General features: G+C 41.8%; 1 protein-coding gene across 4 annotated transcripts in view; it reads left to right on the top strand.

The window, feature by feature from the left end:
* LOC131076988 (uncharacterized) overlaps nt 1-20,108 on the top strand; it is a 192,660-nt gene extending 172,552 nt beyond the window's left edge. For 3 of the 4 annotated variants that reach the window (XM_058014346.2, XM_058014347.2, XM_058014349.2), the window contains 3 exons: nt 18,503-18,719; nt 18,989-19,182; nt 19,367-20,108. In XM_058014346.2, coding sequence (XP_057870329.2) covers nt 18,503-18,719; nt 18,989-19,182; nt 19,367-19,553 — 598 coding nt within the window. In that variant the 3' untranslated portion in view covers nt 19,554-20,108. Of the gene's footprint in view, nt 1-18,502; nt 18,720-18,988; nt 19,183-19,366 lie in introns of those variants that run through there. The other variant, XM_058014348.2, reaches the window with a different exon arrangement.
* The last annotated feature ends 524 nt before the right edge of the window (nt 20,109-20,632 follow it).

Genomic DNA, 20,632 nt, shown 5'->3' on the forward strand with positions numbered 1-20,632 from the left:
CAACCAATGGGGGCACTTCGCTCGGGAGTGCCAAAATACTGAAACCCCCTAGAGCTTGTGTAGATGGTGTGGCCCCGTGATGCAGAGCGCTACAACGATAAACTTGGTTAGCCCAAACAAGCACTGCGATATTCAGTAAGAAATCCAGACTGTTTTTCAAGATTTGATGAATAAAAGGAAATTCATTTTTTAACCATTATAATCATCACAAGATGAATTCTTAATTTAAAGAAACATTAATCCATTACCACCAGTTCGACATAAATCTGAATGTTCAGATGTTAGTCTACTAACTCCGGAAGGATATTTGCCCAACGTTGTTCCCTCCTGAGGTTTACAGTTCTTTAAGGATTTATTGCTGTTGCACTTTTGAGTTTCAGGTCTTGCTGGTTCTCCAACTGCACATGCTCATATTGTGGTTTAATCATAAATACACCTGTTTTGATTCATTCCCCTGTTCTGTTGTAACATAATTAGATAGCATCAAAATTCAACAAATCTTGTTACACTTAGGAATCCCAATTCTCTAGTTGATCAGACTAGTTTAGGCTTCGACTGGTTTGTCAAGCTTTGGAACCCAATGCCAGGCAAAGTGCTAATTATGTTTCATAAACAGGGGTTTTGATTTGAATTTGCATTTATTTCCACAGACTTACAACAGTGCAGATCTCATTCCTGGTTCAGACCTTCAACTATGGTGTTTGGTTATTGTTTCCAATCGATCTTTTCATGTTTTGGATCATCTCATGTTCTCAAATCAACTTCACGGTTTCCAGAGTTTATTTGCTGCATAAATCAATTTGATCAATAACCATAATGACACTCTCCAAACTATGTTTCGAACAATTTAAACTATTTCCGGGTTTGATTAAACACAGTTGTTTTCCGTACGGCTAGGGCACATTAAATCAATGGATTATCTCAGGAAATAGGTGTGATGACCGTCAGATGTAACAAGAATGTTCTGTGTTTCTGTATAACTTTGTTACACAACGTCTTTGAAGCATTTTCTCATTTCAACAGCTCCGAGCATTAAAAACATTAAGAAATTTTGCCCTAAACTGTTCTTCGACGTTCGGCATTGTGTTTCCCGTGAAGAAAGAACAGTTTAGAACTGAATTACATAATGATACGAACAAACAACTTCCTCTATTCCGTTTGTCCGAACCTTTGTTTATACAAATTATAGTCAACTCAAAATGGCACAGTTATATGACTAATGCATCGTGTTTATCGTAGAAAAAAAAAAAAAAAACTTTGCTCGCAGTGTTTCAATGAACTCTAACCCGAAACTCGAACAAAGGGGTTTTGCTTTTATTGAACGAAACAAATATACAAATACGCTTACAGTTTTGTCTGTGAATCCGTTAGAGTGTTTTTTTACATCCGACATGTGTTTGATCCTCATTCCATCTCTGCGAGCCTTGTTCTAAGTCCGAACTGCAGAAAACAAACACGGTATAAAAGTCTTCTTCGAAACTGGTGTTTTTTTTGTTTTATTTCCTTGCTTCGCCGACCTTCGTTCCAACCACAAGTTGGACGCACTGTTAAATACAGCAACAGACACCCAACCGGTGTAAACCAGTTGGGTCATTGAAACAACCGAACCAACAAAGATGGAAACAAAAAAAACTCCGCTAAACAGAGCATTAACAAGAAATAACAAAACAGAACTAAAGTCCAATGGACTAAGAGCGATTGGTTTATTGAAATACCAAAAACTCTTGACCATACAAGAAATGGACTAAGTCATTTATTCCGTTTATTACAACAAAACCAAAATCCTTGTGGACTAAGACTCCACAGCTTATAAGCATGCTGTAGGTAGTCATGACCACACAATAGGAATAAACATGAGAGATGATCGTAAATGATCAAACTCAAATGATTATAAACAATGAAAACAGAATTATCCAATTACCACAGGTGCCCTGCACCATGCTCTACAGGCAGGAAAACTCAAGTCCCTTGAGTTGGGACTGCTGGAACAAAAAAACCCAATTTCGCAAGAGCGGCAGTAGACAGCCATGTAGCATCTTCAACTGGTCTGGATTTCCACTGCACCAAATGTTCATAATATGTATGACGTCGGGTCTTCCGGGCCACACGAGTTTCCAAAATGCAATCAATCTCCAAAGGAGGTACCTTAGGAAGAGCTGAAAGCTGTGCATCAACAAGAGAATCAGCAGCACCTGCAGTCACAGAAATATCAACAGGACCTTTATACAAATATAGATCAGCAACATTAAAAATAGGTGATAAATGAATATCCGGAGGAAGATCAACATGATAGGCATTAGGACCACTACGTTTGAGAATTTTAAAAGGTCCAATCTTTTTTGCCATAAGTTTCGTATAATGGCCCTTAGGTAGCCTTTCTTTTTTTAAATGGACCATGACCAAATCCCCAACATTGAATGTGACATCTTTCCTCCGTTTATCTGCATGAGCTTTATATTTGGAATTAGAATGCTGAAGCTTTACCTTAACCTGATCCTGAATATCCTTCATAACAGTAACAAAATCATCAGCCAAAGCACTGGGCTTTTCCAAACAATTAACATCCCTTAATTCCAAAATGCCCCGTGGATGAATACCATACACAATCTGAAATGGAGTTTTCCCGGTACTACGATTCACTGAATCATTATAGGAAAACTCAGCTTGAGCCAAAACTGAATCCCAACTTGTACCATGTTCTTGTGTCAAGCACCTCAAAAGATTACCAAGAGACCTATTGATGACCTCAGTCTGCCCATCGGATTGTGGGTGATATGCAGAAGATAAACAAACATTAGTGCCCAATTTCTTCCACAAAGTGCGCCAAAAATGACCCAAGAATTTAGGATCTCTATCTGATATGATTGACAAAGGTAAACCATGCAAACGTACTACTTCCTGAAAGAACAATCCAGCAACATGAGATGCATCATGAGTAGTTTTACATGGAATAAAATGAGCCATTTTTGAAAACCGATCTACTACCACAAATATGCTGTCATAACCTGACTTGGTCCGAGGCAAACCGAGCACAAAATCCATACTAACTGAATCCCATGGTTTAGAAGGAATGGGCAAAGGTGTGTAAAGACCAGCATTAGAGGAATGACCTTTAGATTTTTGACATATCAAACAAGTTTCAACAAATTTCCTAACATCCGTTTGCAACTTAGGCCAATAATAAAACCTCTTGACTGATTCTAAAGTTTTATCCAAACCAAAATGACCTGCCAAGCTGCCACAATGTTTTTCCTTTATAATATTTTCCCTCATTGATCCCTTTGGAACACAAAGTAAACCACCTTTGAAAAGTAGCCCATTCTGAATCAAATAATCAGAAAAATCAGTATGATACCTTGCTGTCATATCCAAACAAACCTGATAAATTTCCTTGAAATCTTCATCCGTAGCATACATGGATGCCATAGCCTCTAAACCAGCACTTTCCAATTGCATAGACTGAATGGCAAGTGTCCTTCTACTCAAAGCATCTGCCACCTTATTAGTAACCCCTTTCTTATGGTTAATGCTGAAAGTATAGGCCTGCAAAAACTCCATCCACTTGACATGTCTATGGTTAAGTTTCTCTTGTCTATTCAGAAAACTGAGTGCATGGTTATCCGTAAAAACAATAAACTCTTTTGGTAAAAGATAATGCCTCCATTTTCTTAACGACTGAACCATAGCATAAAGTTCAAGATCATGAGTAGAATATTTTTGTTTTGCTTCATTTAATTTCTCACTAAAGAAGGCTACGGGTCTACCATCTTGACTAAGAACCCCACCAATAGCCTTATTGCTAGCATCACATTCAACAACAAAAACCTTATAAAAATCCGGTAAAACAAGTACTGGCTGTTCTGATATTTTCTTTTTCAGTAATTCAAAAGATTCATTGGCCTCTTTAGTCCATTGGAAAACACATTTTCTTCCTCCTTTAATAGTATCAATAAGCGGAGCACAAACACCACTAAAGTTTCTAATAAACTTTCTATAGAAACTGCATAAACCATGAAAACTTTTTACCTCCGTGGCTGTAGTAGGTGCTGGCCAGTTTAGGATGGCTTCTACCTTTGAAGAATCCATTTTCAGACTGCCTTTTGAAATTACAAAACCCAAGAACACAAGTTCTTCTTGCATGAAGGAACACTTCTCTAAGTTTATCCTCAAGCCTTCTTCATGAAGCTTCCTCAAGACCTGATCCAAATGCTGTAAATGCTTCTCTTTGCTGCCACTAAAAATCAGAATATCATCCAAATATACAACAACAAATTGATGAAGAAAAGGTTTCAGCACTTCATTCATTAAACGCATGAAAGTACTAGGAGCATTGGATAAACCAAAAGGCATAACTATCCATTCAAACAAACCCTCATTAGTTTTGAAAGCAGTTTTCCATTCGTCCCCTTCCCGTATCCGGATCTGATGATAACCACTTTTAAGATCAATCTTTGAATAGTATTTAGCACCACCTAAACAGTCCATGAGATCCTCTATCCGAGGCATGGGAAATCGGTATCTAATAGTAATCTTATTAATGGCACGAGAATCTGTACACAACCTCCAAGTTCCTTCTTTCTTAGGAGCAAGGACTGCTGGGACAGCACATGGGCTAATACTTTTCCGTATGTAACCCTTTTCTAACAATCCTTGGATTTGTCGTGCAACTTCCGCATTTTGTTCGGGAGTTAGTTTATAGGCTGCTTTATTTGGTAATGTAGCACCCGGAATCAAATCAATACAATGGCTGATTGACCTCTTTGGTGGAAGCGACTCATGAGCACTATCAGCAATAATACCATCATACTTATTCAGCAAATCACATACAACCTTAGGACAAGTACTTTCCTTGGCTTTTAAATTCAATTCCCTGCCCTCACAATTAGTTTCCTTAGGTCTGATTACAACAGCAAAGCATGGAGAATTCTCTTCCTTAAGACCTTCTAAAAACTCTTTTTCTTTGACAACCATAACACTACTTTGCAAGATTGAATTATTGGCAACATCTGGTAAAGGTGTCATTATAAAATTTTCTCCATCCTTAGTTATATTGAACACATTGGTTTTTCCATCATGCTGGGCATTAGTATCATATTGCCACAGTCTTCCTAAAAGAAGATGGCATGCATCCATTGCAACTATTTCACATAAAACTTTATCTTTGTAATCACCAATTTCAAATTCTACCAAGCATTGTTCATTCACAATAGTTTGCTGCTCCTTATTCAACCAGGAAACTTTATAGGCAGTAGGATGTGGAAGCCTTTTCAAATCTAACTTGGTTACCATTTCCAAAAAAACTAGATTTTCAGTAGAGCCGGAATCAACAATTACCTTACAGACTTTACCTTTTGCTTTGCAAGTAGTCCGGAATAGAGATTTCCTTTGTGCTGGCTCTTTATTGAGTGGTACCAACAGCGATCTATTGAACATAAGAGTTTCTCCTTGCACTGGATCAGCATGCTTGGATGAGGTTGTATGGTATGATGAGTTGCTTTGACAATCCTCTTCTTGAATCAATTGTACCCTTCTATCTCCTTGATTGCTGCTGTCACTCTTTTGTGGACATCTGAAAGATTGATGTCCAACTTGGTTGCATGAGAAGCATCTCCCGGTGAACACATTAGGGCCTCTTCCTCTTGATCTGCCCCTGCCATTATTTGACCCTCTTCCTCTGAATGAACCTCTGCCACCAGCATCATTATCAGCACTTTGATTGCTGCTTTCACCTTGGAACTTAGGAAAAGTTCCTCTCCCATTGAACCTACCTCTTCCACGGAATGAGTTTCCTCTTCCTTTACTTTGTTCTCCTCTTCTTTTTTGTTTTTCCTTAATCTTGAGGGCAAGCTGGAAACATTTGTGGACTGATTCCACACTAACCAATGTCAATTCATCTTGGATGCTATATTTCAATCCATTGATATACCTTGCAAGTTTTTGTTTTTCAGTTTCAAACATTTTGGCCTTCAAGGTCAAATTGTGAAATTCTTGAGTATAAGTACTCACATCAAGATCTTTTTGCTTCAAATTTTGAAGCTTCTTATGAAGGGTCACTTCATAATCATCCGGTACAAACTGTCTTTTCAATTCTGCCTTCATTCTGGTCCAAGTGGAAATAACCTCCTTTCCCTCTTCCAATCTCTCATTTTGTAGAAAATTCCACCAACTAAGGGCTGGCCCCTTCAATTTGGACTTCGCCAACTTCACCCTTTGGCTTGGAAGTACCACCTCACACTCAAAATAATTCTCCAAAGCTTCTATCCAATCCATGCATTCTTCCGGTTCCAATTTGCCATGGAACAAAGGAATATCATTCCTATCCTTTACTCCTACCCTCTCTAGGGCCGCAAGGATTGCCCTTTGATCCTCCGGAATATTTGCTTGACCGGCTGGATCTTGCTCTTCTTCTTCTCCTTCTGATTCTTCTTGGCCTCCTCTCCTTACTTGGCCTTTCAACTTATCTAACTCTCTCTTCATTGCCCTATTCTCCTCTCTGACAGCCCTGCTCTCTGCCATTTGCTCTTTGACTATCTTAGCCAATTCTACATTGGTGATTCTGATACGGATTTCATCTCCATCCCCCATCTTGTTATTCCCAAAAAGGTATCTTGTGGCTCTGATACCACTTGGTATCAGAGCAGTTCGAGGAAAAAAAAAAAACAAAAACTTTGCTCGCAGTGTTTCAATGAACTCTAACCCGAAACTCGAACAAAGGGGTTTTGCTTTTATTGAACGAAACAAATATACAAATACGCTTACAGTTTTGTCTGTGAATCCGTTAGAGTGTTTTTTTACATCCGACATGTGTTTGATCCTCATTCCATCTCTGCGAGCCTTGTTCTAAGTCCGAACTGCAGAAAACAAACACGGTATAAAAGTCTTCTTCGAAACTGGTGTTTTTTTTGTTTTATTTCCTTGCTTCGCCGACATTCGTTCCAACCACAAGTTGGACGCACTGTTAAATACAGCAATAGACACCCAACCGGTGTAAACCAGTTGGGTCGTTGAAACAACCGAACCAACAAAGATGGAAACAAAAAAAACTCCGCTAAACAGAGCATTAACAAGAAATAACAAAACAGAACTAAAGTCCAATGGACTAAGAGCGATTGGTTTATAGAAATACCAAAAACTCTTGACCATACAAGAAATGGACTAAGTCATTTATTCCGTTTATTACAACAAAACCAAAATCCTTGTGGACTAAGACTCCACAGCTTATAAGCATGCTGTAGGTAGTCATGACCACACAATAGGAATAAACATGAGAGATGATCGTAAATGAGAGATGATCGTAAATGATCAAACTCAAATGATTATAAACAATGAAAACAGAATTATCCAATTACCACAGGTGCCCTGCACCACCCCGGGGATCACAATGACACAAAATGCCCTAAACAGGGGGTCAATCTCCTCAATTTGAGAAGACGGGCGAAGTGTTGGCAATCACTCGTGCGCAGGCGAATAAGGCAACGTATCCCGACCCCCGCATAGAGAAGGAGAGACTGCGAGAGGCGAAGGCCGACATTGAACGGGAGATGGCGGCAGAGGGACGAAAGAACATAGAGCCGATGAGTCCCTCAACCCGCCTGAAAGCGGAAAAGAACATTACTGGGCAAGTCTTGCAGATGGAGATACCGATAAAGGTAAAAGACCTTCTAGATTCCATGCCACATTTGAGGACTGCCATCCTCAGCAATGTGCTAAGCACCGCACACGTACCTTCGAGTGCACCACAGGTGGAGGTTCCTGCCAGCCCTTCCACTGACCTGATGTTACTAACCTTGAACAGTGGTAGACACCCAGCTATGGTAGAAATGGGCATCCTTGGAACCGTTCTAAAGGACACCATTGTGGATTGAGGTGCTGGGGTGAATGTACTACCAGAAGAGACATGGAAGAGGCTGGGGAAACCCACCCTGTGGCCATCCACATTTAATCTGGTAGGAGCCGACCAAAACGGCATCAAGCCACTCGGCATATTGATGGCCCAACAAGTGACAATTGGTACGCAACCCTTCATGTTAGATTTTGTAGTTATTCCCTTGAAAAAAAAAGGCTATGACGCCATCCTGGGGGGAGTGTGGTTGATCACCACGAGGGTAAACCACAACTGGAAGAAAAATACACTTTCCATGGAGAAGGGAGGGTGAAAATATACCATTGACCTACGGACCCAAGATGTCGGCGAAGAGCTTGCCTCTTCCGACTCGGACTTAGAGGACTCTAAAGGGGAAGGGGGTCCCGACGAAAGCAAGGGCAAGAACGCGATGGAGCCGAACAGTGAAGGGGTGCTCGAATTGGAGGGATGTTCTGAAGATGAGGTATGCTCACTCAACAGGCTCTTCCATTGGCAAATGGAGGACTACGAACTTTTTCACTGTAACATGTTGCAGATAGAGGAGCCCGCCGATCTGGAGGTCTTCCCTCCGGAATACAGAGAATATAAGGAGGGGGAAGCCCGAGTGGACGAGGCACCTGCACATCAGTTCAAGAAAGACAAGCCAATTCAATTTGAAGAGTCCAAGCTAAAGGAAACAAACCTGGGAATATATTAGTCGGGGATGACTGGGATCTCGTGCTGAAGACAGCGGCCTTCAAAATATTCTTGGAGTTTAAAGACGTCTTCGCATGGACGTATAAAGACTTGAAAGGGGTACCTCTCGAAATGTGCGTGCACTGCATCCCGTTGGTACCCGGAGCCCGCCCTGTACGAAAGAGAACATACAGGATGAACCGCAACTATGCAGCGTGGGTGAACGATGAGATCGAAAAAATGCTGGAGGCTGGTATCATTTTTAAAGTACAGACAAGCGAATGGGTGTCGCCCAAAGTCATTTCACTAAAGAAGGAGGCTAACCAAATAAGGATTTTTGTGGACTTTCAGTGTCTCAACGTAGTTACGATTAAAGACCCCTTCCCAATCCCATTTATGGACAACATACTAGAGGAGGTGGCCGGCCATGAGATGTACTCGTTTTTGGATGGATTTTCCGGATATAACCAGATCTCAATCGTGGAGGAAGATAAACTGAAGACCACCTTCGTGGTCGAAGATGGTGTCTATGCATACAACCGGATGCCATTCGGCCTATGCAATGCACCTGCAACATTCCAACGAATTATACTATACATATTCAACAAGATGTCGGTAGGGAATTTTAAAGCCTTCCTCGACGATGGGTCCATCTATAGCGTGCAAGGTATGCATTTGGTAGCCCTCAAAGAGTGCCTGGAGAGATGCCGAAGGGCAAGGCTGGCCCTTAATCCAAAAAAATGTCGATTTATGGTACCACAAGGCAAATTGCTTGGGCACATTGTATGCAAAGCAGGTCTGAAGACGGACCCAGACAAAATACGGGTAATAGTGGAGATGGAGCTTCCTACGGATGTCACCAGGGTAAAGTCCTTCCTGGGCCATATCGGCTACTATAGAAGGTTCATAAAAAACTTTGCACAAATATCCCACCCCTTGGACAAGCTTACTCGTAAGGGTGAGCCGTACACTTGGGGGACCCCGGAGAGTGAAGCATTCGAGGAATTGAAGACGAGGTTGGTAGTTGCTCCCATCCTCGCTTACCCCAACTGGAATAGGGAGTTCCATGTCCATGTGGACGCTTCAAACTTTGTGATTGGTGCCACATTGGCCCAAGTGGGAGATCACGGGTTGGATCATCCCATCTATTTTGCCAGTAGACTGTTATCCAAAGCGGAGAAAAATTACAGCACAACAGAACGAGAGGCATTGGGGATGATCTATGCGGTACAAAAATTCAAACACTATCTGTTGGCGACACTGTTCACATTCTACGTGGACCATCAAGCCCTCATGTACTTGGTCAACAAGCCAATAATTCAGGGAAGGATTAGTCGATGGCTACTCTTGTTGCAAGAGTTTACGTTCACAATAATTGTACGGCTAGGCAAAAGTCATGTCATTGTTGACCAATTGTACCGGATCAAGTCCGGAGAGCCACCAAAAGGGGTAAATGACGACTTTCCAGACGCCCACCTATTCAAGATCGCAGTGCTACCACCATGGTATAATGCCATTGGGGAATATCTCTCCACCTCTGTGTTCCCCCAAGGCATGTCGCCAGGAGAGCGAAGAAAGCTTGTTTTGAGAAGCCACACATTCCAGCAGATTAATGGTTTATTGTATAAAATGGGGCGCGACGAGGTGTTACGCCGTTGTGTGATGGAGGAAGAGGTGCCAAGCGTCTTGAGGGAAGCACATGAGGGGCCCGCAGGAGGCCATATGGGACCGGACACTATGGCAAGGAAAGTATTGCTAGCAGGCCTCTGGTGGCCCACATTGTATAATGATGCGAGAGAATGGGTAGTAGGTTGTGATACCTGCCAAAGAGCGGGGAGGCCGCTAAAAAGGGATTTCATGCCCCTCAACCCTTCGCATGCTCAAGAACTATTTGAGCGGTGGGGGCTGGATTTCATCGAGCCGCTTAAAGTGAGCCGCGCTAGGAGGTGTCGCTACATTGTGGTAGCCACTGAGTATTTAACCAAGTGGGTTGAAGCGCAAGCCCTACCAGACAACTCGGCCGTAAGTACAGCAAGATTCATCTACGAGCAAGTTATTACGCGGTATGGGATCCTTATGTAGTTGACAAGCGACAGAGGCGAACATTTTGTGAACCACGTGATTAAACTCCTTACTATAGAATTCAAGATTTTCCATTCTCTATCTAGCCCCTATTAACCACGAGCCAATGGGTAGGCCGAGGCTACCAACAAGATTATTGTGAGTGTGATATACAAGTCGTGCAGTGTCGAGGGAGAAGACTGGGAAGAAAAGTTACCTTTGGTCTTGTGGGCCTACTGTACAACCTACAAGGTGACCACAGGCCAGACTCCGTTCCAACTCATGTACGGGCAAGAAGCTGTGGTGCTAGCGGAATTCATGGTGTCAAGCCTTCGCATTGCAATAGAGAACAGACTCGGGGATATGGAGAGCCTGTAATGACCCCACTCTAGCAGATTGACCAAGTATATGTGCGTTAGCCTAGCTCTACATGGTCCCGAGGGCTAACGAAGGGTTTAAAGGGATCCTGGAGTGTTTTGGCCTAGTTATTTCCAGTTTGGGCCAAAACGAAGTTGATTTACTTAGTTTTAGGCATACTTACTATTTTTAGTAAGTCAGCAGGACACAACGGGGGCTAGTTTTGGTGATTGGATTTGATACTCCTTGGCGAGAGCTTTCCGACGAGCTATCACTCACGCTATTCGGAGTCCGATTGCTAATATATTTTAATGCCTGAAGTTTTATTAAAGTAACATTTAATTTAATTGTAAAATATTAAAGTGTTACTTTAATATTTATTTTATGGAGATATGTGTAAATCAAAGGGGCAACCAAGGGAGACATAAGTGAATATTTTAATATGTTTTATATTGAACATGTTTTATCCCACATTGCTTGAGTGAGTTGGGTCGCCCCTTGGACAAAGAATAAAAGGGAGCTTTTGTGGCTTCATTGGGCATGTTGAATATGAGAAGAATTTGGTGTGTGAGTTGCAGATCCGTTCTTGGCATTAGAGGACGTCTATCCTCTCTTGTGACATTCTAGACGTCATTCCCTTGGGGTTTGGCCTTTGGAACCCTTTGCGATCAGCTTCATTTACAGGCAGATTGGGTGCATTTTTCAGCCACAGGCAGCAGCATTATTTGGGTGCATTTCCAGCTACAAGCAGCAGCATTATTTGGTTGCATTTCCAGCTATAGGCCGCGACACTATTCACGCGGGTACTATTCACGCGACACTATTCACGCGGGTACTATTCACGCGACACTATTCACGTGGCACTATTCACGCGGGTACTATTCACCTGGCACTATTCATCTGGCACTATTCATGCAGCACTATTCATGTTATTGTAGCAGCAGAATTAGAAACTTTTGTTGGAACATTATGTCAAAATGCTGGAGTATTTAGTGAGTTGAAAATAACCTGCTTTGTATTTGAGTTTGTTAATTCTGGAAATAATATTATAACAGCAGTAGTTCAATTTCCAGCTTGCCTATTATTGTAAATTCTTTTTAGTTCATGTTATGTGGTTTCATACCTGTGCAAAGACTTAAAACACAAAAAAAAACATTGAAACATTAAACGGAGGAATAAGGAATTGGCTGCAAACTGTTTGACTAAATTCCTATCAGCAGTGGGGTTAGTTTTTGGGCATTCTAGGGTGCCCATTACAGAGCCTCAGGGAGATACTGTATGCTTTAAGCAAGTTGGACAAAAAAAGAATGATGGCACAATGGGCCACAGAGGTAGCCCAGCAAAGACGGAAGGTCTGGCACGACAAGCATCTTAGGCGAATGAAGTTTACTCTTGGGCAGTTAGTGCTGAAATTCAATGGGAGGAACGAAATCAAACCCGAAAAATTTAAAGTGCGATGGCTAGGGCCCTTCAAGGTACGTGAGCTCAATGCCAACGGGGCGATCAAGTTGTGGACGCTTGACGGGAAGGAGATACCAGACGCCGTCAATGGGTCAAAATTAAAGGTTTACCACGAACGGAAGGAACCTAGACCCTCCAATCAGGATGTTTGACAGTCTAAATAAAAATTAAAAAAAACAAAAACAAAAAAAAAACACGATGGTGGGGCCACCATACGGTGGACCACCGAACGGTGGGACCACCGTGTGATGGACCACCAATCAGTGGGACCACCGTGCGGTGGAGACCCGCACAAGCATAAAGACCCGCACAAACATAAAGCCCCGCAAAACAACATAGCGGCATAACAAACACGCAGCCGGCCCACACAAGCAACCCGCACCAGCTTAGGAGTGAACCGCACGAGGGCCACATCATGTAGGAGGAGAATATTAATGGTACGGCAATGGGAGGACACAACATTACCGTACGGTTACAGTAGTCCATGGTAGGTAGAAAGAGGCACGTGTTTATTGTTTTAACCCTATTCTTTAAAAAAAAAAAAAGAAAAGAGGGCACAAACGACAAAGGAAGCATTATTTAATGGATGCCAGTGGGAAAAATCGGCAAAAGCAGTTACGGCAGTTACCTGGTGCAGTGCCATCAACCTCAGGGAACAAGGGTGTGGTCCGGATTCTGCCTTCGGGTGTAAATGTAAGAGGCGGCATGGCTGACAGCAGCCAAAAGAAAGGGAAGAAGGTACGCTCCAAAGTGCAGCAGACTCCAGCAAAGAGTGACGTGACCATGGACACAATTACTTTTAAGGGTTTGACTGGCACAGATTGCAGGAGATGGTGGAATGAGACCCCGAATGATGACCCTCTGAAGACGCAACTACAACTTGCACAGGTACAGTGGGCCATCTAGATGCCAATTTTTTGCATCAGGGACTTCGAGGTGGTGTTGCGCGCCATGATTGGTACTTACGACTCGCACAGGAGCAATCAGTGTTTGATTATGACCACCAACAGCTTACAGTATCGTTTGCTTCGACTGAATTTACCAGAGTTTTTGGTATTCCAGGGATGCACGGAAAGAAAGTGGATAAGGCATAGAAAATAGCCCTCGACTTCAAAGATAAACTTCTGAAACTGATGTGTCGCGACGACCTCACACAAGCAAAACTTGCTAGCCTTCAGCATGCAAGCAAGAGTCGCGGTCTGAAGAAGTCGTTTTTACGAGAAGGAATATGGCGGTGCCTGGTGGATGTCATGAAGAGTCGGTTGATAGGAGCAAGTTGAGCTTCGGATATTGCCATGGCACAGATGGTGCTCGTGAATGGCATCCATAACGGTATAGTATATGAATGGGCATCTGTATTAGCGGACAGAATGGAGGAATTCATGACTCTCCAGCACAAGACTTTCTACATGCCCTACCATGCTATCAGGTTCTTTTTGGATGAAGTACGCCTTCGGGGCTCACCAGACCAGGACCAGTACTTGGCACCACAAGGTCGGGTACACCCTGGACAGCCCCCCATATTTTATTGGATGCACCTGGACACCATGGTGCCAAGCGGAGCTATCCACTCTGGCACGAAACGGAAGAGGAAGGTAGTGATTTCAGCGTCGGCAACAGAGTCTGAGTCTAGCAGTAGTGACCCGAGTGAGGAGGCGGAGGACTCCAGTGATTCTGCCACGGAGACTAGTTTCAGAATGGTAGGTCAGGGTGGGCAACATGGAGAGATTGACATGGGGGCAACATCAGCGGCGGCCGTGCAGCCTCTGGATGAGCAGACGACTTCCACAGGTACCATGTTGCCTCCTCTAGGTGTGGTAGTGATGGCAGTGCCAGTTCCTGGTTTTGGGCAAGGCCGGACACCCGTGATTATGGCCCCCCCACTTGCGGCCATGACACTGGTAGAACCTCTGGTGGTGGACGAGAGTCATCCCATGACAGTAGTAGAGGTTGGAGGGACAGCAGCTGGGGAGATGGCGGTACCACCGGAACCTTCTGGAGGGAGTGATCGCCCTTCTCAGCAGGACATGAATGCATGGCTGAGCCAATTCAAGTTGGCACCAATGGCCCCCGTTGGAACAGTAGTCCTTTCTCCAAGGCGGGAACAGAGTCCTCACGAGATTGTGGACCTAGTCGGAGATGGTTCGCCAGAGCCTATGAGGAGTGTACCGAGGGATCACTCACCCATCCGCGAGTTGATGTTGAGCCCTACGCAGGAGGAGTTCACCCCGAGTTTCCCTCAGACTTCCCACGAGGCTGTGGAGGAGCAGGATATAGTAGCATCTTCGAGAGGGGATGGCGACAGGGAATTAGAGCAGTTTTTGGTGGATATGGCTGTGGAAGCCAGATGGGTAGTAGCCTCAGTACGGTCTCAGGGTGAGGCCTGGGCAGACGAGGAGTTGGCGCGGCTACTTGAGTTCATGAGGCACAGGTGCAGGACCCACTTTACTCAGTGCTTCGAGTCTGGTGGATGGCCTACCACAAAGACCTTGCAGATGTTGGAGAATTGGGGCCTCCGAGAGCAGGTTGGCGAAACCAGCAGAGGGGCATTGTTGAGGCAAATAGAGCAGTCGTTCCGAGAAACTTACTATGTGTTGCGGAGGATGCAATATATTGCCGACAGTATAGAGACCCAGCGCAAGGAGGCCGTGTTGGCCCGAGATGAGTTGGTTACTAGGCTCCAAAAGACGAAGGAACTCCACCGAGAGCAGTTGAGCCAGGCGACGGCCGCATGGGATGCAGAACGAGCTGCCTTGGAAACAGTATTAACCGGAGAGAGGACGACTAGGGGTGCCTTGAAGGCACGGTTGGCGGAAATGCAGGAAGACAGGACTATGTTGGAGAACTGACTAAGTAGTGCTTTGGAGCAGGTGGATCAGAAAGATAAGGAAGTTTTGGAGGCCGCATTGATGGTGAAAACAGCGATGGAACGCTAGATGATGGCTGAGCGGGACCTCAAGTTGCGGACTGACCAGGTCTACGAGTTACGCGCTCGCCTGAGCGCCGCCCCCTCTCCACCAGGGATGCTTCCTCCACCCCCTTCTCAGTCCTGAGTTTTATGTTGTAATCCTTCCTTGTTGTTTTGTCGTCCGGAAACGACCTTGTTTTTTTGGGGGGGATGATATTAGCGGCAATATTGTAAACAAATAAAACTAGTTAATTAAGTTGTAAGTTGTAATTGTCTTGGTTAGTAGCAACCGAGGGGTGGCAGTTGCGGTGCGGCGGTTGGCGCTCGCACCCCTTCGGTATCTTTATATACTTCCGAATGTAACTTGTGACGGACGATTATGAATGGAATAACATCTCTTATATTTGACCTGATATCTATGGCATTATTATTCTGCATTACGTGCTTTATCTGTGTACTTTAAGTTATTCACCCGAGAGGGCAAACAAGCTTAAGTCAGCCCTTCCACCTTGATCATAGATGGATGGATTAGCTGTATGCGAATAAAACAGATGCATGGATTAGTAGCTTCACTGCAGAATGATTCAAGTAATGATGTGCCCTGGATCACCCCATCACCATCTATCCTCCTTATAAGAAAGTCAGTTTCAAACCCTGGTTTGAACATGGGTACATATGGAAAATCCCTTACCCGATTATATATTGGAACTACAATTAGATATTTAAGCATTAGCCTTAAAATGAGGAACCTGTTATTGCCCACTGCCCCCTCACTGGGGATTTCTGTACTTCTACTGTAAAATAGGCAATCGAATAGCTTTCTGCAGAGTATACCATAAAGCCATCTAATTGTCGCCTTGAATTCAAGAGCCTTTTACCCAATATACTGTCACTGAATAACCCGTCTTTCGAGCATTCAGTACTAATTAAACATTCAATTGCACCTGTGATTGTATTCTTGTAATTAAAAGTTCTTTGTTCACTTTGAAAATCAGGAATTAGACTTTATCCGGGCAACCTATGAAAATCTCTGAAGAGAGAAAGTGTGTGTGTTTACAGTATTTTTAAATTCCTTTTGCTTCCAAGTGCTTTCCCTCCTATTTGCAATGTGTTTTGGTTTCCTTTCTGAAGGCATTTTGTAATTTCCCCAATTTAAGAGTTAAAAGATGGACGACAAGCATGAACACGGAAACCAAAGTAAGGATATCAATGTAATCTAGAAAGCATCAAATTAAGGATAGTGAACCAACAATATGAATGGTGAATAATGTCGATGGAGGAAGAACAATAATTAGGAGTTAAGTAACCTTGTGCACATTAATGCATAGCATCACAGTGTCTCTGCAAAAGGATGATTGTCATTGAATTAAGACTACAACCACACATAGTCACGTCATTGTCTTCAACCATGCAATCTTACGCTCCCATACAAGTTCGACACATTATTAATATCAACCTATATTAATGACGGCAACTACATGAGGTAATATTGGTTCAAGGGAGATTATCAAATGGTGAATAAAGGAAGTAGGCAAAGAGGTGAATGATCTATTATAATCGCATCTTTACTGTTCAGACTTAAATCTATAAACAACCAAATTATCCCACATATGGGGGCCTTGCAGCATCATAGGAATGTTGAATAATACAGATTGCAGATTGAAGCCAATAACCCCAAGAGAAAGAGCGAATCCATATAATATGGTAGACTTAGCATGAGATCCATATAGAAGCAGCGATTTGATAGTAAGAATCACAGTGACTTGATAGAACAATGATATGCTGTGAAAAATAGTTAGGTAGATTAAAATGGGATTATTTTAGATATAATCAAACAACAAATCAATACGATTTGGAAAGGAAAACAAATATCTAAAAGGTATGATTAATATCAGAAGAGACGTGACCCCTCTCAGGTTACCATTCCTTCGAGGGGCAAAGGTATATTAAGGCCAGCTCTCATTGGTCAAGGAGAGGGTGGAGGTAATAGGAAAATATAAAGGAAATAATATAAGACACAATCTGATAAAAACTTCCACTATAAATGCATGAAAGGAAACAAGATATGGAAGAGGGAATCACAAAAGATAACAATCAGCCAGCACCAAGACATGACATAAGATTGTTCCCCAGTGCAAACACAGCTTGCATGGCATTATCGATATATAGTGGAGTTGCAGATCAAAGATCATCCTTGCTCGAATATATCTGAAAAAGCAGAGATAATCCATCTACACCTTGCACCTAGTGTATATCTATATATCTAGTGATCAAATTCATTTTTGCATACACTAAACTGTCAAATCAGAGATAGTAGTGATATTGACTTCATAGCATCAAATTACAAGTGGAAATCAATGTGTATCAAATCATTTTTGCATGAATTATCATTACGTATAATTATTAATAGTGAAATTGAGGAAAGAAGTCTCTTGCAGTTGATTTTGCAAGTTAATTGTCCCTATTTCTTAAGTGTTAATTTAAGGGGGACATTACACATTTAGTGAAGAGGTAATAGAAGGCAAACATGGCACTTAACAGTAATAACTGCTCAACAGTAAACACTGCTTTAAACTTTGAAGTAGTTGTACCATTGAATCTTTGGTGTAACTGTTTTCTAGATCGTCTTTATCTGGTGGACTCTGTTATGTATCTGTAATTGTAATCCAAGATGTCTGAATCTAGTAAAAGTTTGACTATAAGCTATCTTGCTAGGAGTCACCTAGATTGTGCCTTGCTGAGTTCTTAACCATGTAACAATATAATTTTATAAAAGAATAACATCCCATAGATAGAGTTTGTTGTACTGGTTCATTGGTTAAGTGTGATGTTCCCGGGCAAAAGGCTTTGCCTTTGGTTCAAAACCTACAGGCTTAGAGCCCTAACGAAGAGGAGTTTGACCTCCAAAAAACTGTTCATTGATGTACATAGCTCTCTTTCTGTTATTAAAAGAGCATTTATCCATACAAAAGAAATGAAAATCCATGGATTCTATCATTAGTTATGTGCTTGGATTAGTAGAAGTTTTTATTTTCATATCTATTATTTTGTGTTAGAAAGTAAAGAAACCAAGAAAAGATGAACTGATTTGTTGTTCTAATGGTGTGTATATTTGTTTTCTCTTTTTTCATCAATGCCTAGGACTACGGTACTAATTCTGTATATGGGTTCTATAGAGGAGGCGGTGGCGGAGGCAAGTCCTGGCATAATGCAGGCAAAGCGTTGCAGAAGACCAACTCCATCTTTGATTTCATTGCTTGCAGCAAATATCTTGTGGAGGAGGGATACGTGCATAAAAAATATTTAGGAGCCATGGGAATCAGTGCAGGTGGGCTTCTGGTAGCTTCATCTGTCAACACATGTCCAGACTTATACGGGGCTATAATTCTGAAGGTTGAGTATCTAAGAAGTGATATCTTGGGAACAAAATAAATAATTAAAAATGCTTTTACTGATCTCTGGAGACAAAATCACATGAATGGTAGATGTTAAAGATGTCTTGGGTTAAAAAAAATTCTTGCTTCTTTGTTAACCTGTAAGCATCACTTGTTTTTATGTTTGATACCACCAGTGACATACATTGGCTAATATCTAGCAACAGTACTAGAATTTTTATCTCATTGTCTAAGCAGAAGATGTATTGTCTAAAAATTTGTATGCAGGTTCCTTTCCTAGATGTTTGTAACACATTATTGGATCCAAGCTTACCGCTCACAGTTTTGGATTATGAAGAATTTGGTGATCCAAGGAGCTTTGTTGAATTTTCAACTATTCGTAGTTATTCTCCATATGAGAATATTCAGAAAGGGGTTTCTTACCCTGCCATGTTGGTGACAGCATCTTTCCATGATTCAAGGCATGTCTACAATTTTCATTGTTTAACCAAGCATCAATATGGCCTTTGGCAAATCTAATACTGTTGTCACAACAACAATATCTGCTTGTGTATTTTACTTTTTCAAGAGAACCTTCTTTTTTAACTCGAGGTTTTTGTAGGAGACATTCTAATGTAAGGCTGATATTCGATGCTTGATATTCAGGGTTGGTTTTTGGGAAGCTGCCAAGTGGGTCGCTAGGGTGCGTGAATTAACTGAGAGAGATTATTCTCGGCCTGTTCTTCTGAAGACAAACATGAACACTGGCCATTTTGGAGAGAGTGGTCGTTATAGGCATTGTAAGGAGACTGCATTTGAATATGCATTTTTTCTCAAAATGTTGGGCCCTTAGTTCTCTTATTATTGTCTTGGAAATTTGGAATATGCCTTCGTGTGCACAGATGATACTCATCTACCCACTGATAATTTCTGACAATTTTCAAAACACTAGGTAGTAGAATTGTAACCTCATCTGTATAGTAGGAAACAGAGTTTGATCCTTTTCATCATGACTATGTTGGCTAGTTCGATGAGTGACTTGTCATCAATTGCAACTACGATCCTACATCCCTCAGCCTGATAATCCATGGTCAATCTCAGTTTTGTAAGTGAATTTGGGAAGCCATGAGTGAACTTTTTATTTATAGATCAACATGACTGAAAACCATTACCCTGAGTTATCTGAGCTACTCAGGACTGCACAATATTGAAATGTTGGTCACATTCCACAAATGGTCGTAACATCTAAAATAAATGCATATGGCAGAAAAAATGATAATAGTGTTATTCCAAAGGCAAAGTACAACTGAATGTGCTGAAAGTGTTAATACATAAAAAGCATACTGTACAGTATCACAGCCCCAAATATTATAAAATAATAAATCTACAACAAAGAGCTTTAAAGATTCGCTAGGCTGAAAGGTTGATATCATATATGATCCTCAAATTTGGATTAACAAAGAAGAGCATACAAAAACTAATTCTGCATTTATAAGTTAGTATATTGATGTAACTGCCATATTCTTGGAGTAGCACACAAGGCATCCAACATATGTGAAGGATAAAGCCAACTAACTTGAACATACTCCAAAGATTTTAATGTGTGTTTAAATGAATATCGTGTCCAAACAGTTTCAACTTTTTTTGTTATACAAATCAACATATCAGGAGAAGCTCGGATCCTAAGTGAATGAATTGGTGCAATATAAATATGATATTTTGTTTTGTGCATTAAAAAAGCCTTATATTAATGAAGCACCGAGTACTGGGTTTTACACAATAAAAACATGAGGGGAAATTTATCATGCCACCTGGTAAAAATAGCACAATTTTTAATCAAAATGTGAGATGAAACTAAGCCTTGATGGCTTTCAACCAAAACTCAACTACCATCTGATATTAGCATTAAAAGCTGCTTTTTTATCAGTGCAT

The sequence above is a fragment of the Cryptomeria japonica genome, chromosome 6 (assembly GCF_030272615.1).
Source record: "Cryptomeria japonica chromosome 6, Sugi_1.0, whole genome shotgun sequence".
In the NCBI taxonomy this organism is placed as follows: domain Eukaryota; kingdom Viridiplantae; phylum Streptophyta; class Pinopsida; order Cupressales; family Cupressaceae; genus Cryptomeria; species Cryptomeria japonica.